Source organism: Pistacia vera, unplaced genomic scaffold, assembly GCF_008641045.1.
Source record: "Pistacia vera cultivar Batoury unplaced genomic scaffold, PisVer_v2 Contig225, whole genome shotgun sequence".
Classification (NCBI taxonomy): Eukaryota; Viridiplantae; Streptophyta; class Magnoliopsida; order Sapindales; family Anacardiaceae; genus Pistacia; species Pistacia vera.
The window spans coordinates 1864809-1881565 of record NW_022196030.1 but is presented as its reverse complement, the minus strand read 5'-3'; the positions used below and the strand labels follow the sequence as shown (position 1 = coordinate 1881565).

Below are 16757 nucleotides of genomic sequence, written 5' to 3'. Positions count from 1 at the left end.
GAATGTGTATTTTTATTGATTGACAAAATTCTAACGTACATGAAACCAAATATGCATGATGATCTTTATGGAATGTTCCAACTTACAACGTAGAGTTACTAGTATTTTGGCAAAGGAAAAATGTATCTAATTTGGATTTTGGCGGATTTCCAAATTAGTTTGGTTAGCTTTAAATGCATTATAATGGACGCACTGAAATTAATATTAGTAACATGAATAATCAGGGACATTCAATAAGGGCCGGGTAGATCACATGCCTGCTCTATAATCAATGAGCTGGCTTTGTAAAATACCCAATTAAATTAGCCGTATATGGTATTTAATAATCAGGAAAAAAATTTGTAACTTTGCGTGAGATTTAATTTTTATATCTTCTGTAGATCCTAATTACTAAGGGTGTATTTGATCCCGGAAATGTTGGATTATTGAAAAGTTAGATTATCTTGAAGATTACTGAGAATCTTTAGGAATATGTGTTTAGTTAGTTAGTGGGTATGTTATATTAATATGTTTGGTTGTGAGGAATAAATTGATGGGTATGTTATTTAAATTACTTAATTGCCCTCTAATTAAATATTATTATTTAATATTATCATTTAGATTATTATTTAGATTATTTATAACCTCTTACATTTAAAAACTTAGCAAAAATAACCCTATAATAAAAGTTTGGAAAATCAACCTGTTAAAGGCCATCGATCTGGTCGTCAATGATCTAGCCATTTCTGGCCAGATCTCTGATCAGAAATAGCCATATCGATGCACAACGACCATATTGGCGTACAACGACTATTTTTGACCTTTCGTGCGCCATTCCGGCAGCAGCAGGAGGGTGGGGGTGGTGGCTTGGGTGAGTTGTAATTTGTTTTGAATTCAAGAGTAATTTTATTCAAAAAGCTAATTAATTTGGGTGAAATAGTAAAAGCTATATTCATATAAATTAATTTAAAAATAAGGGTATTATTATCCTAAAATTTTATTAATAAGAGATAATATTATAACCAAAAAAAGATTATCTTAGTAATCTTACAATACCTAAGAAAATTGAGATAATTTGATTACCTCTAATATTACCATTTACCAATAGTAATTATTATTGATATTTGAAAATTATCAGAATCTTATATTACTAGATAACCAAACGTTGTAATTAAATAATATAAGATGACATAACCTCAATAATCTCGTATAATCCCAACAAAACGCCCCTAATAGTTATGTTTCTTGCACCAAATCAAATATACGTTTTGGGATTATTTATAATATTAATTAATTAAAATTATAATCGTGTCTAGGAAACTGTGCGATTAGGTGTATTGTCGTACGTATTAAAAACTTCTTTGATGGAAGTTTTCAAATAATATGTTGTGAAGTTCAAGAAATTATCAAAAGTTCATTTTATAAAATAAAACAATAACATAACATGTGACATGAAGCACATGTAAAAGAGCCGAAGCTATACAGCTCCGTATCATAAAGCAACTACCATCATCGATGAACAAAACCTCAAAACAAAAATTAACACGTTTCGAAGTATGTAAAATCAGGTTTACATAATAATGCTCACCTTCTGAAATTTCCACGTGTCAAATACCCGATCATTTAATTAAAAACCTAACCATTTTGGTTACACCAAACCCAGTTTTGTAATTCCACTTCTCCTAGCTACCTTCCCCTCAAACTCTCACCAAAATTCACCATCACAACCCACGGCTGCCCTTGCCTCTATTCCTAACCATCCTTCTTAACCAATCTTCATTTTATTTTCCACGTCAGTACTTTTGAAAAATTGCCATGTCATCACAAATTCCCCACCTGTACGGACATGCCACCCTAACCCTGTGTATATATTTCTCAACTTAAAAAACCCCATCACCTGTGAGTTGTGATCCAAACCCTCTCTGTCTCTAAACATTACCCGACTCTTTTTATATTTCACATTTACTGGTTTTCCGCTCCTCGTATAACAAACTCGATATTTTCCGTTTGGACCAAAAATACTACAACACACTATAAAATTACATAGAGAGCCCTCCGATTTACCAGTGATGCCGATGGCGGCAGGTTTAGCATCGCCAACTGATCGAGCTCCAGCTATGGGGCCTACTGGAGTCATACCCTCACCGCCGGTAGTGATGATGTCCGATGCTTTCGCGAAAGACGCAATCATAGCCTGGTTTCGGGGTGAATTCGCTGCGGCAAATGCCATCATCGATGCTCTATGTGGACACTTGGCGCAAGTGAATGCCAGTGGAGGTGAAGGATCTGATTACGACCAGGTTTTTGCAGCGATTCATCGGAGGAGGTTGAACTGGATCTCAGTGTTACAGATGCAGAAGTACCACTCGATTGCTGAGGTGGCTGTCGAGTTGCGTAAAGTCACAGAGAAGAAATTAGACAAGAAGGAAGGCGGTGATCAGAAGAAGAAGGTTGATGAAATTAAGGAATGTTTAATCAATGAGAAAGTGCTAGAAAATGACGAGAAAATTGCAGAGGGCGAGAAAAAGTTTGCAGTTGAAGAGGTATCGGTAGTGGAAGAGGACGATTCACCGAACAGCGATATCACTGATTCAGGTAAGTATATTTTTCAAAGTTCTTTTAATCATTTTTTGAATTTTTATATTTCTCTAAATTTGATTATTGAGAATTGGATGGACATCTGAACTACAAGGTTCTTCAATTAAATCATAGTTTAATAAAGTTATTTGCCTTTTTTTTTTTTTTTTTCATTTGATTCTTCGTAATGCGGAGGAGGTAACTATGAAGGTAAATACTTTTTTTTTCTTTTCAATATTTCCTTTTTCCTTTTTAAGTTAATTTTTAATGATTTAACTTGAATAAGAAATAAAGTTTTTAATTTATTAATTCTATTTTGTGCGAGAAAAGATAGGAAAAGTTTTCGAATATGAAATCTGAAGGTTTAAGATGTCTGGTAGCCAAACATCAAAATATGCTTTTCATGATTTAATTCATTTTATATAGTTTCTTTCAAAATTAACAGTAAAAAAGGTGCAGTCCTAATCTTCTTTCCATTTTCTCAGGAACCAAACGTAATCATATTTTTCTCCAACCAATTCCTGATTCAGACCTCCGTTAACAAAATTTATCTGACTTTGAATTCAATGTGAAGTTAGACAGTGATAGATGTTATTTTGGCGTTTGAGTAAACTGTTAGTTACGCTCCGATTTCACTTTCTGATTTTACCGATTTTCCAAAATATTGAAAAAATAAAATATTTAATATAAACCAATATGGCTGGTATTTTCCCGAGGTCAAATGGAGTTGGAGATTTCGAGGTTTGAGAAAAGGTTTGGCTGCGTCCAGTATTACAGTTAGTTTGGGGAGTAGCGAATACAATTACGTTGTTGCAATTTTGCTTCGTTTTGTGTGCAATGATTTAATTGTAGGTGGCGCGGGAACCGTCTGATCTAGTTGACATCTTCTATGCGTAAGCTGATTTCTGATGGGTGGTTGAGTTTGGACATTTTTGACATTTAGGGTGCTAATGCCGTAGACAAATTAGACTCTGTGTGGGTCAGCTTGATTTATTGGGCCGAGTTGGCGGGTCAACTCCGGTGGGCGATCCAATGAAAAAGTTTGGAATTTTAGGAGAAAAGTTATGTTTGGTTAATCAAATTAGTTGATTCAAAATGGGGATAAAGTACAATGCTGTACTTTGTGTTTTTTTGTCCTTTCCTTGGTAGCATTGGTTAGCAAAATGTTTTGTCGTTTTTTAACTGTCAAGTAGGTGCTGATATTTACAAGTCTTTTAAGAAGTGTCGATTATGAGCGAAATATAAAATGGATGCAATAATAAACAGTAACCTGGTTAAAAATACGAATAATTGTTATCAGCTTCCGTAAAGGGGGAGGTTGCCTTTCCCATTACCTCCCAGAAGAAAAAGAAAATACAAGAAGAAAGTTTGCATAACTCAGTATGACTATGTAAGCAATTTCTAGGAATTTTTATTCTTATGAGATGGAAAGAGACTTGGTATTTGTATTTGTATAGGTAGTTAATGATTGTTATGTAATGAGGTTTTGCTGGAATTAGAAAGTTCTCAATTCTGTGCAAAACACATAGCATATGATCAGTATGATGCAGAGGACTTTTTTATCAATCAGGTTTCTTACTCGGGATTATATTTATCAGTTAAATAGATAAATCCGTCTCCTTCACCACGAAATCCTGTTTCTTCCTTCTGTTTAATCTTTGATTTTGCTTTAAATATCATCAAGAGAGCCTAGAAGTTTTGCAATCAATAAGGAGTATTTCTTATTTATGATTTTGCTATTAGTGTGAATTTCTTGAAGTCTTCACTTGTAAATGGTTAACAAAATGTTGGGTGCAGCTTTGCAAGTTTCTTCTGTTGATTTTCTTAGTCAAATGTTTTAACATTATAAAGAGTTTAAGATGGCTATTTTGTGTCTAGCCGAAATAGGAAAAGTTATTAATGTTCGAACATGTCACTTCTGTATCTATATTTGCACCCATCTATAATTGTCGTATTAGTATCTCAATTTTATTTGTTTGTTTGAATTCAGGATCTCTAGAAATGCAGCCCCCAACTGAAAATATTGAGATATGTTCAAACCACGAGGACTGTGATGAAAGACGTTCCCAAATTAACTTGACAAAAGGATTTACTGCCAAGGAGCAAGTGAAAGGACATATGGCGAGTTCTTTCTTTCACAATTTAATATAAGTTCTTTCCATAGAGAAGATGGATGTCAGAGAGTTGATATCTATCATTTCTGATACGGAAAAAGAAAGTATCTAGTCCGTTATGATTGACAGATTATTGCAACTGACAGGTGAATGTTGTGAAAGGATTGAAGTTATATGAGAACTTGTTCACAGATTCAGAGCTCTCTATGTTAACTGACTACGTGAATGAACTGCAACTTGCCGGCCAAAATGGAGAACTTTCAGGTTACCACTTTGAAGCCTTTGTCTTGTAATCTTTTGACTAATATACACTGCCTAATTGTGTAGATTTTTTCTGGACTATTAAGATGAAAAGTACATCTCGTATAGCTTTGTTTGCATAGGCAGTTATCCATTTTTTTTTTATCTTTGATAATTCTAAATAGCATGCAGTGTCGAGGAAGCCATGTCTTAAATCTCAAACTTAACTCATCCAGCATAATTTCAAGTAACAGCACCTTGAGCGAGTCTAGTAGATTGACAGCTAGTAAGGAATAGACCTGTGAACAAGGAGGTTCAAGGGAGGCACATGCTTTTCAGGCTATTGTTTTAAATTTAGGCCTCATGTATTGGTCTAAAACAGTTAAAAAATGTTTAAAGCGAAATTCATTATACTAACCCTGTCATTTGTTCCTATAGGAAAGCCTGTCTATTATACATACTCTTGTCGTTCTATAGGAAAATATTACTGCAAATTGATGATATAAATAACTGAGCATATATATTGTATATAGGTGAGACCTTTATTTTGTTCAACAAGCAGATGAAGGGAAACAGGAGAGAGTTAATTCAGTTTGGTGCTCCAATTTTTTCACACATAAAGGAGGAAGCCGCAAGTAACAATGAATTGGGTAAGACATACCTCTAAGTTCAGTATGTTTTCAACTCTTCAACTTTCTGATTGGTACTGGAAGTCGATTATACATAATTCACAGCAACTTTCAAGATTACCTTGTAATTGGGATTTTCTGTTTTCAGGTAATATAGAACCAATTCCAGCTCTTCTTCAATCAGTCATTGATCACCTAGTCCAGTGGCAACTGATACCAGAGTACAAAAAACCAAATGGTTGCATCATAAACTTCTTCGATGCGGTAACTTATATTTGCTGCATTATTGTGATTTTTCTGGTTTTGTTAGGAAGATAGAAACACAGCTTTCACAGATCTTTAGTGAAAGTTGATTTGAGCCTTCAGTTATTCGGAGAGAGTATGACATGAAGTCACGTAATTTTTTTTTTTCAGAGTGAATATTCACAACCTTTCCTGAAACCACCTCATTTGGACCAACCTATCTCTACGCTTCTTCTGTCTGAATCAGCAATGGCTTTTGGACGTAGTCTTGTGAGTGATAAAGATGGGAACTATAAAGGGCCACTCATGCTTTCACTGAAAGAAGGGTATGTATTAAAAGTTTTTTTTTTCATATGTTTTACAACATTGAAAGTTACTTAAAAGTTAGAAACTACAAAGAAAATTATAAATAAAAAATTAAGAAAAGTAATACTAATAAAATGAAGGACTTTGGGAGAGGGAGGTTGCAACTTCTTCAGAATCTGCTGCATGCCATGAAGAATGTGTGAAGTATGATACAATTTCTGTGGAAACAAATAAGACAACATCTCTCATTATTGAACTTATAATTCGTAGCCCTATTGGTTAAACAAGATTTTTAGAATATAGGTCCACTTTATAGTTCCTATAAGGCTGTCCATAGACAGAATTGTCGATAAAATCTGTAATCCTAAAAATCTTGCAGGTCACTACTAGTCATGAGAGGAAACAGTGCTGACACAGCAAGGCACGTCATGTGCCCATCTCCTAACAGAAGAATCAGCATTACATTCTTCAGAGTCCGACCTGACTCCAACCAAAGCCAGTCACCGCCAACTACTCCAACCGGTCCGCTGAATGGTGCCATGACTTTATGGCAACCGGGCATCACAAGCCCATATCCANATATAAATATAAATGTATTCACATTACTTTTTCTACAAAAGTTTTTATTAACCCTCATAATATTTAATTTTATTTTATATTAGTCTCGGTTCCTGGTTCCTGGTTCCGGTTCTGGTTCCTAACTATAGGAACCGGAACCGGAATCGTACAGTAACAGTTCCAAAAATTTGGAACCGGAACCTACCCATTGACGATTGGTTCTGGGTAGGAACCGGAACCAAACCCAGGGTACCTGCCGGTTCCGGTTCCAACCGGTTCTTTTGAACACCCCTATAATTTCCTTTCGCTAAGAAAAATGTAAAGAAAAAGAAAACAGAGACGAAGTAATTAACAAAGTTTAGAGAGAATTATTCTTAAATATTGATGATATTTTAGTTCTTAATAACTTAACGTGTGATTGATCTGATTACTTAGAGCATCTCCAAAGAACTCTTTATATGACCCAAACTCTTTATTATAAAAAGTCTATTTATAAAAACAAGAGTCCAATAGACTCTTTATTTTTAAAATATAAATTAGAGAATGAGTTTGACTTTCTACGTTTAGAGCATCTCCAATGGTGCTCTTTATTTTGAAGAACATATTTCATATAAATAAAGAGTATCTTCATTAATTTTAAAATATAAAGAACACAATTTTTATTCAAATCCAATAGACTTTTTAAATTTAATGAAGATGCTCTTTATTTTTAAGAAAGATACTTAATGTGAGAGAGAATTAATAAATAAAATACATAGGAACTTATAGTTTATTATTTAAAATTGGGATAGAGAGTGGAATTTGACTCTCTAAATTTGGAGAGTCATACTCACTCTCTAATTTATATTTTAAAAATAAAAAGTCTGTTGGACTTTTGTTTTTATGTATAAACTCTTTATAATAAAGAATTTAGGTCATATAAAGAGTCATTTGGAGATGCTCTTAGAGAGTTAAATTTTACTCTCTGTCCTAATTTTAATTAATAAACTATAAGTTCCTATTTATTTTATTTATTAATTTTCTCTCTCATTAAGTCTATTTCTTAAAAATAAAGAGTATCTTCATTAAATTTAAAGAGTCTATTAGATTTGAATAAAAATTGTGTTCTTTATATTTAAAAATTAATAAAAATACATTTTATTTTAATAAAATTACTTTTTATTTTAATAAAATTACTTTTTATTTATATGGAATGTGCTCTTCAAAATTGGAGATCCTCTAAGACAGCCTTTTGTCACGACCAGCCTGCTTGCCGACTCAAGCATGCTGCACGTTCACGTTGCTTACGGATTAAGTAAACTTCCGGGTGAAGCAGACTTAAGAGTTAAGTTAACTTAATAGCTAAGTTAACGACTCAGCAGCTAGGTTCGGCGACTAAGCACCTTCGTTTCCAAGGTTGCACACATGCGCGCCACCCACGAGCTTCGTTTCCAAGGCTGCACCAATGCTTGACACCCAAGGTTTTCTAATGCTGAAGCATGTAGCTTAGTCATACATTTATTTGAGGAGCTTGAGCCTATAAATAGCCAACTCCACCATGTAAAGTTCATAACTTGAATCCGATCAATATACAGAGTTTATATTTTCTCTATACTTCTCTCTCGTTTACATATTTTAGCCTGCGAGTTTGTGTGAGCGTTAGGCTGCTTAGCTCATTCCCGACGAGTTAAGGCCGCACGAACTTAGCAAAGAAGTTAAGTGCGTGACAAGTGGTATCAGAGCCTCGGTTAGCATAACCTCGGTTTTCATTCAATGGCAAAAGATATTGTCGCTTCCAAAGCAATCAAGAGGCGGAGAGATGGAGGCTTCCCAAGAACGTGGTCGTCCGGGGAAAGTCAACCCCAATCCCAACCCCTCAAGGCAGAGAGGTAAGTCCAAAGATTTTCTTTCCAGTTTGACTCACGCTTATCTGTGAGAAGAAAGGGTGAGCACGCAGTCGGAGGATCTGGATCATCGAGTGGATGATCTAGAGTCGGAGGTTTCGAAACCCACATTGTCGTGAAAGCTATGTTGCTTCAAATGGAAGAGTCGCTCAGGACTGAAATGGGGAGAATCCGTGAGGAGTTCGTAGGGGAGCTTGCCAAAAGCCGTCATGTGTTCCAAACCAAAATCAATAGCACACTGTTCGTTTAGACGAGGTGTAAGCTGATTTAGCGCGATGCAAGCGCGGCATGGTTACTAGGACACGGCAGCAGCGTCATTGAAAGCCAAAGGATTGACGTCCCAAGGCCTAGAAGTTTTGGTGGCTCACGCAAGGCACAAGAGGTTGATAACATTCCTGTGGGGACTAGACAAGTACTCGGGGCCGTACATGTCACGGAGGAAAGCTCGAGGATTGAAACTGCAGTCCTTTATCTCACAGACACCGCAAGGTTGTGGTGGAGGAGACGAGAAGGAGACATCGAAAAAGGTATTTGCACTACTCTACTTTTGATGATTTTAAAAGAGAGCTTAAACGGCAGTTTTACCCGGAGAATGCCGAGGATGAGGCAAGAGCTCGCTTGCGACGGATCAAGCAAACAGGGACGATCCATGATTATATCAGGGACTTCACTGACTTGATACTGGAGATCCCAGAGATGTCCGACAAGGACTCGCTCTTCAATTTCATGGATGGGTTGCAAACATGGGTGAAAACAGAGCTGAGGCGTCGGGGAGTGCAAGATCTTGCCACAGCCATAGCAGTTGCTGAAAGTTTGATTGATTACAGCACCAAAAAAGAATCCAGTAGCAAATCCAAAGATAAGAGGAGCAGCTTTGTAAAGGTGCGGGAGACAGGGGGCAATCGAAAGAAAGCAACCGAGACACCCGCCAAGAATCCTCATCCAAAGGCAAAGACAAGGGCAAACGTTGGGACAAGGGCTCCAACAAACCCCGAACAATTGCTTATTTGCAATGGGCCTCATTGGGTGAAAGACTGTCCGGAGAAGAAAGCTCTTACTTCCCTCATAGCCAAGCATCAGGAGGGCAAGCCAGCCGAAAGCAGTAGTGATGAGGCACATATGGGATCAATGCAACATACTCAATGGGATTCAGTCCGCACCAAAAACCCAAGCCAAAGGGTTGCTCTATGTTGATATAGCCATCAATGGGAAGGCCACCAAAGCCATGGTAGATACAGGTGCTTCACATAACTTCATTTCAGTCAGTGAAGCACGTCGGCTAGACATCAGGCTTCAGGAGGTGGAGGCACCATCAAGGCAGTCAATCAATGGCACAACCGATATAGGGAGTGGCTCGACATATCAAAACCACAATGGGGACTTGGTCCGGCTACTTGGATTTCTCAGTTGCACCGATGGATGACTACCAGGTTGTTCTTGGCTTAGAGTTCATGGAACAAGTCAGGGCATTTCCTTTGCCATCAACCAAACAGTGTATCATGGACGGGGAGCAAGCTTGTGTGTTGCCCACTAGCCGCTCTACCAAGCCAGAGACAGCAACACTCTGGCTATGCAGTTCAAGAAAGGCATCAATAGGAAAGAGGAAAGCTACTTGGCCATCCTTAAGCAATATGACGACGAGGAGCCAATCCCGCCAGAGGCAGTGCCCCGGGAGGTAGCACAAGTACTCGAGCAGTTTATTGATGCTCACCAAACGAGCTGCCAAAAGAACTACCACCTAGAAGGGAGGTAGACCATCAGATTGAGCTGGAACCAGGCGCCAAGCCACCTGCCAAGGGTCCTTACCTATGGCACCACCGGAGCTTGCGGAACTAAGGAGGCAGTTACGGGAACTACTAGATGCAGGGTTCATCAAGCCCTCCAAAGCTCCTATGGCGCACCAGTTCTGTTTCAAAGGAAGAAGAGGTGGTTCCTTGCGCATGTGCATCGACTACCGAGCACTAAACAAGGTATCTGTTAAAAATAGCTATCCTATTCCTTTGATTGCCGACCTTTTTGATCAGCTGGGGCATGCCCGCTACTTCACCAAACTAGATCTGCGGTCAGGTTACTATCAAGTGCGCATAGCCGAAGGCGACGAGCCAAAGACCACCTGTGTTACAAGGTATGGGTCTTATGAATTTTTGGTTATGCCATTTGGTCTAACAAATGCACCAGCCACTTTTTGCACCTTGATGAATAAGATATTCCATCCGTACCTCGACCGGTTCGTGGTCGTCTATCTAGACGATAGTAGTGTATAGCAAAACCTGGGAGGAACTATGCGACACCTCAGGGAAGTATTCCACTCTTGCGGGACAACAAGCTGTATTCAAGAAAGAGAAATGCTCTTTGCCAAGCCGGAGGTAATGTTCTTAGGTCACAAGATCAAGGATGGGCAACTTATGATGGAGGATGACAAAGTACAGGCCATTCAAGAGTGGGAAACACCCACCAAGTGCTGAAGTTACGATCTTCCTTGGATTAGTAAAATACTACGCCGGTTTATCAAAGGCTACTCAGCAAAAGCAGCCCGTTGAAAGACTTACTCAAGAAGAGCAAGCCGTGGGAGTACTTCATCAAATGGAAGGGACTTCCCGATACTGAGGCCAATTGGAGACCGAAGACCCATTGTGGTAGTTTCAAGACTCAATCCTGCGTATAAGGATAGTGGCGACGAGGGCGTCGTAGCATTAGGTGCGGGAGAATGTCACGACCAGCCTGCTTGTCGACTCAAGCATGCTGCACGTTCACGTTGCTTACGGATTAAGTAAACTTCCGGGTGAAGCAGACTTAAGAGTTAAGTTAACTTAATAGCTAAGTTAACGACTCAGCAGCTAGGTTCGGCGACTAAGCACCTTCGTTTCCAAGGTTGCACAAATACGCGCCACCCACGAGCTTCGTTTCCAAGGTTGCACACATGCGCGCCACCCACGAGCTTCGTTTCCAAGGCTGCACCAATGCTTGACACCCAAGGTTTTCTAATGCTGAAGCATGTAGCTTAGTCATACATTTATTTGAGGAGCTTGAGCCTATAAATAGCCAACTCCACCATGTAAAGTTCATAACTTGAATCCGATCAATATACAGAGTTTATATTTTCTCTATACTTCTCTCTCGTTTACATATTTTAGCCTGCGAGTTTGTGTGAGCGTTAGGCTGCTTAGCTCATTCCCGACGAGTTAAGGCCGCACGAACTTAGCAAAGAAGTTAAGTGCGTGACACTTTGCAGTTAATGAGTTTATAAATACAATCCTCCTGGTCAACCTTACGAGGAGTCTATCCTCTGCTTTACACAGAACAATTCAGGGCGTGATGTGTGCTTTGTGGCAGTCAGTTTCAGTAGCATTCAATGTGGGGTTTGGACTTAATTCCAAGTTGAATGGTGTATAGTTTGAGCCTTGACCTTTAAAAGAAATAATTCACCAACAAAATATCTCATACCGTAATGAATATGTGAGGAGTAAAATCTTGAGCAGATATGTGTGATATAACTCTAAACTCAATCGTTAAAATCGAAAACCAACCATCTAAATTGAAAAGTCAAACATTTTCTATCTTTTGACCAAAAATCAAGTTGATCAGATTAGAGATGACCTTCTGATCGTCGGTTGAAGGACGGACATACTGAAAATTTTACAACTCAATTTTTTGATTTAACTATCTTTCTAGAGACAAAACTACACAAAAAAGATGGTTATCACAAAATTGATCGTTAGATGTGAAGATATTGCCGTCAACAACAATGCTCTGAAATTTGAGCAAAAATAGAGCAAGATTTACCGTTACATCTCCGCTTAACCTAGTGTGGTTGCCTCCCTCTCACTTTTATAGATTTTTAATCTGTGAACATTACCCACATTTTTCGCTGTTCACCCACTAGAAAAAATCTAAAACAAGATGCACCTTTTTTTTTCATTCATTTCTTTTCTTTTTTATTTTTGGGCTTTAGGATTTTGGGCCATCCTCCATGTGAGGAAACCCAAGCCCAATGGACTTTAGTCTCCCACGCGGTTTTATGTTAAATTATTTTCTTTTCTTCCCCCGTAAAATGTGACTTTTTGGTATGATAATCAACACATTTTATGTACGATAACAGTTGATGCTTGCTTCGGAGTTTTTGACTATCCAAAGATTATACACGTAATGATATTTCTTTTATTTCCACATCTACATAATTTTGAAAATTAAATACTCTCGGTAATGTGCAATTCCTCAAAAATGGCAACTCTCCAGAAAAGATATTATTACTGGTGACTCAAGGAGTCATCGTGCTAACAAACTAATATGTTAATGTCTATTGTTCAAGTGTGGACTTAAATGGCAAGGAAATTTCCGAATGCATTCAAAGGTTCATGAAGAAGGGAAAAAGGCAAAGCTTAGATAAAGAATTTGGAGGAATTCAAGAAAGCTTCTGATTTTATATGTTAAGCATGAGTCTTGGTTAGAAAATTTCCTTTGCATAAGAAAACTCTCAAAAAGTTGATTTTGGGTTTCTTGAATTGAGGCCTAAATGTCATTTTTCAACAAGGGATTAATTTTTTTTTTGCTAAGTTTTAGATCTTCATAGTTTAATTAACCCATTAGATCAACTGATAGACATGGCAATGGGCCTCAAAATTATGGGGCCCGTCTCGACCTATCCTATATGGGGCGAGGATTCCTTGGTTTTTTTGGGGATAGGGGTGGGGACGGGAGGAGTTTTAATCTTTGTCCTTAGGGATGGAGCCGGGGTGAGGGTTGCCTTTCCACTGCCCCATCCTATATATATATATATATATATATGTTAAACCCTTGGATTATAATGGATGTTGTGTGTGATTTTTGCCATAAGAGCTCATAGATCTCGGAAGCTCACAAGGAGATAGTTCGACCCAGAACAAGCTTGACCCAAGAGCAAGCTCGACCTAAAGTCAGTTCGATTCAAAGTAAATCCGACCCAGGTGAAGCTCGTCATAGCGATCAACCCAAATAGCTATTCAACCAAATCAAAGATAAGCTTGAATCTCGGATATTTCGGAGAGGATATTAAACCCTTGGATTATAGTGGACGTTGTGTGTGATTTTTGCCATAAGAGCTCGCAAATCTCAAAAGCTTGTAGAGAGATAGTTTAACCCAGAACAAGCTCGACCTAAAGTCAATTTGATTTAGAGTAAGCTCGACCTAGGTGAAGCTCGCCATGGCAATCAACCCAAACAACTGTTTAACGAAATCAAAGAAAAACTCGAATCTTGGATATTTCGGAGGGGCTCAGACCAACATTACTGGCAACGCAATCCCAGGGCACAAACGCGAAGATCACAGGATTGCAAACCAACTCTGATTGCAATCCCGTACTTATCTCTCCTCGTTAATTTCAAACTTATATATAAACTCCCTAAAACAATGAGAGACGGGTTAGCAAATTTATTCAGGCATTCTATATTGTTCTTGTAATTACTCAAAAGCAATAAAATAACAGTGGATGTAGGCTCAAGTTCTAACTTGCCAAACCACTCTAAAAACCCTTTGTGTTCTTTACGTTATTAGACATTTTTTACATTCAATTGCTGGTTATCTTTAATCACACACACATCAGTTTAAATTTCATCAAAGTCAATCAGTTTTCACAGGTTGGTGCGAATTTCATATGAACAGTGGATAACTGTGAAAATTTTAAGTCAGAAAATTAAATTAAAATATTCATATTGGTTAAAAAATCAAATTACTTAGTTATATATTAACCCATTGGTATTCAATTTGTAATTTGTAATTACTATTGTTAATGGTGATAAAAGAATTCTTGAATTTTTTAAAAATTAAAAAAAAAAAAATGTAAACCAAGGATTTCCCTGTTCCAACGTAATTGGAATTCATCCGTGGAAACACTGAGACACAATTGAACGAATGCCTGAAACACAAGCCACTAACAAAGAAAAACCCAAGCTGGCATAAACCACAGCAACAAATGCACCAAAGTGACTCCTCAATGCTTTGGTTGCAAGACCAGTAAAGCTCACCTCTTCAACCCCGTCCTCTTCCATGGCTGCAAAAGTCAGCTCCGCAACCAGAAGGATTGACGAAATAACATAAACCCAAGACAGAAGAATAGCCATACTTGAAGGAAGTGAGCCTGATCTTATTGTTGCAGCCGGCAATCCCAACATGCCGGGCCCTACAGCTGTAACAATGATCAAACTAACAGCACCCCAGAAACTCTTCTCCTTCACTCCTTGTGTCTCCTGAGGTTTCTGTTGCATGACAAGTTCATCATCATTATTATCATTAAAATGTGGAGAAACAACTGGGAGAGAAACAATGTTGCCTTTAGCGGTGCATTTTGTAACGGAAATGAAATGATGAGTCTTGTAATTTCTGGTGAACAATGTAGGCTTATTGAGCCGTGGTGGTGTGTGAGAAATGGGGTGTTTTTGAAGGTGGTTATTAAGGTGAAATGGGTTAAATCTTGCTGGTGAAACAGAAAGAAGCATATTGGAGAAGAAAGATGGATTTGAGTAGATCACTTGCAACAAAATTCTGTATGTGTTTTTGAGATTCTGGCAGTTGACAAATAGGATTGCTGTTATTTAGTAGCCAAAGCCGCCAGACTAACCAGTAGAAGCTGAAGATTCTAAGGTTTTATCGTCAATTTGTGAGTTAATTGCATTTTCCAGGAGTAAACAATTTCTCCCACCCAAATAATGGTTTAATGACGCTTTTTATCTGTTGATTTTTAAAATACTACTTTATTATCTAAATTTATATTCTATTTCCGTTTTTGGTATCGTTACCATCCCACACCAACAATATTCTCTTCCTCGATCATCACTCATCAAAACCTTTCAAATCCTACTTTTGACGACCCAGTCAATTGCCAACAATCAGTAATGTCAGTAATTAGAGTTTGCGCAACCGCTCCTCATAAGTCAAATTCCGATCAATTACAATCGCCAAAATCCAACCTTCTACCACTAAAAAACTCATCGGTCTCCTATCTTCAAAAGTCCCAACAGTCTGAATCGAATTTGTTCTTTATTCATTATTGAAATATAAATTTAGATAATAAAATAATATTTTAAAAATCAATAAACGAGAGAGTGTCGTTAAACCATTATTTTGGTGAGAAAATTCGGTAACTCTTTTCCTTGGGTTTTGCTTAAGAAAGGTCCCCATGCGGTCGTTTCAAATATCAGGAAGCGTATTTGTTAGGGCCATCTGGGCACGAGCGTCCCAGTTCCAGCTCACTTCCTGGGCCTATAGGGGAGTTCAGAGCCCACGACCCCCATTGATCACTTTCATGTTCCTATTCAATCTCCTATTCCAAGTCACTTTCCTGTTCCTGATCACTTTCCTACTCAAATTGACTTTCCTGTTCAGATCACATTCCTATTCGGACACTAGTAAGACAGCTCACCGCCGCCCTAACTCCTCTAGGGTTGTATCAAAATCATACTAGGACTTCTACTTCTATCAGGATTGGGAGACCAGACAGTCACTATATAAGCAGAGGTCAGTCCTCTCACAAGACGCATGATATTACACCTTCACACCCAAAGCTCCTACTTGAGAGCTTCACATCATCGCCGTAGTCACGGTCTCCGACTAGACTTCTGGTAACGTCTCTACTCCTTAGTCCTCACTATACTAGCCTTTTCAGCTTTGCTAACTTGAGCGTCGGAGTGCCTATGGCAAACACCACCCCGGTGTTTCCCATATGCTTCACGCGTTTGTTTCTCTACGTGTGCAGGTGTAGTCGATCGCTAGTGACCTCAACCTCACGGGATCAGACCCCCCTTCTGTACAGGTAGATTTTTACGTCTACAGTATTCACGTTTGTAAAATAAGTTAAAAATAAAATAATAAAAATATCTCATAAAATTTTCATAAACTTTTAAACATCCAATGGATAAAACTTGTAAAATCCATTTATTAAAAATAAAATGATAATCTTAAATAATAATGTTGAATTTTTTATAAAACTTTTAACTATCAAATATATAGAATTTGAATTAATAAGAAAGATAAACAACTTAAAAACCATTCGACTAACGTGTTACTAAATAAATAAAATTTTAACATTTTGGTATTTCTGTCATTTTAGTTTTAATTAACAGTTTCGATCCACGTCTGTTGAAACAAAGGGAGGATTTTTAGTGCCTGAAACAACAAAAACCAAAGACATAGCAAACTGGAACGGCCCTGTTGATTAATTTATAAGTATTTCTCTTTAGGTCATCGGAGTTAATTA

At 37.8% G+C, this 16757-nt stretch overlaps 1 protein-coding gene across 1 annotated transcript; it reads left to right on the top strand.

Moving 5' to 3' along the window:
- Positions 1-1859: 1859 nt before the first annotated feature.
- On the top strand, positions 1860-9723 carry LOC116130794 (RNA demethylase ALKBH10B-like). Its single transcript, XM_031416480.1, has 9 exons — positions 1860-2574; positions 4547-4677; positions 4817-4934; positions 5444-5560; positions 5688-5803; positions 5954-6108; positions 6468-6681; positions 8829-9056; positions 9109-9723. Exons 1-9 carry the CDS (start codon positions 2049-2051, stop codon positions 9721-9723), a joined length of 2220 nt encoding a protein of 739 aa, XP_031272340.1. The 5' UTR covers positions 1860-2048.
- Positions 9724-16757: the final 7034 nt, after the last annotated feature.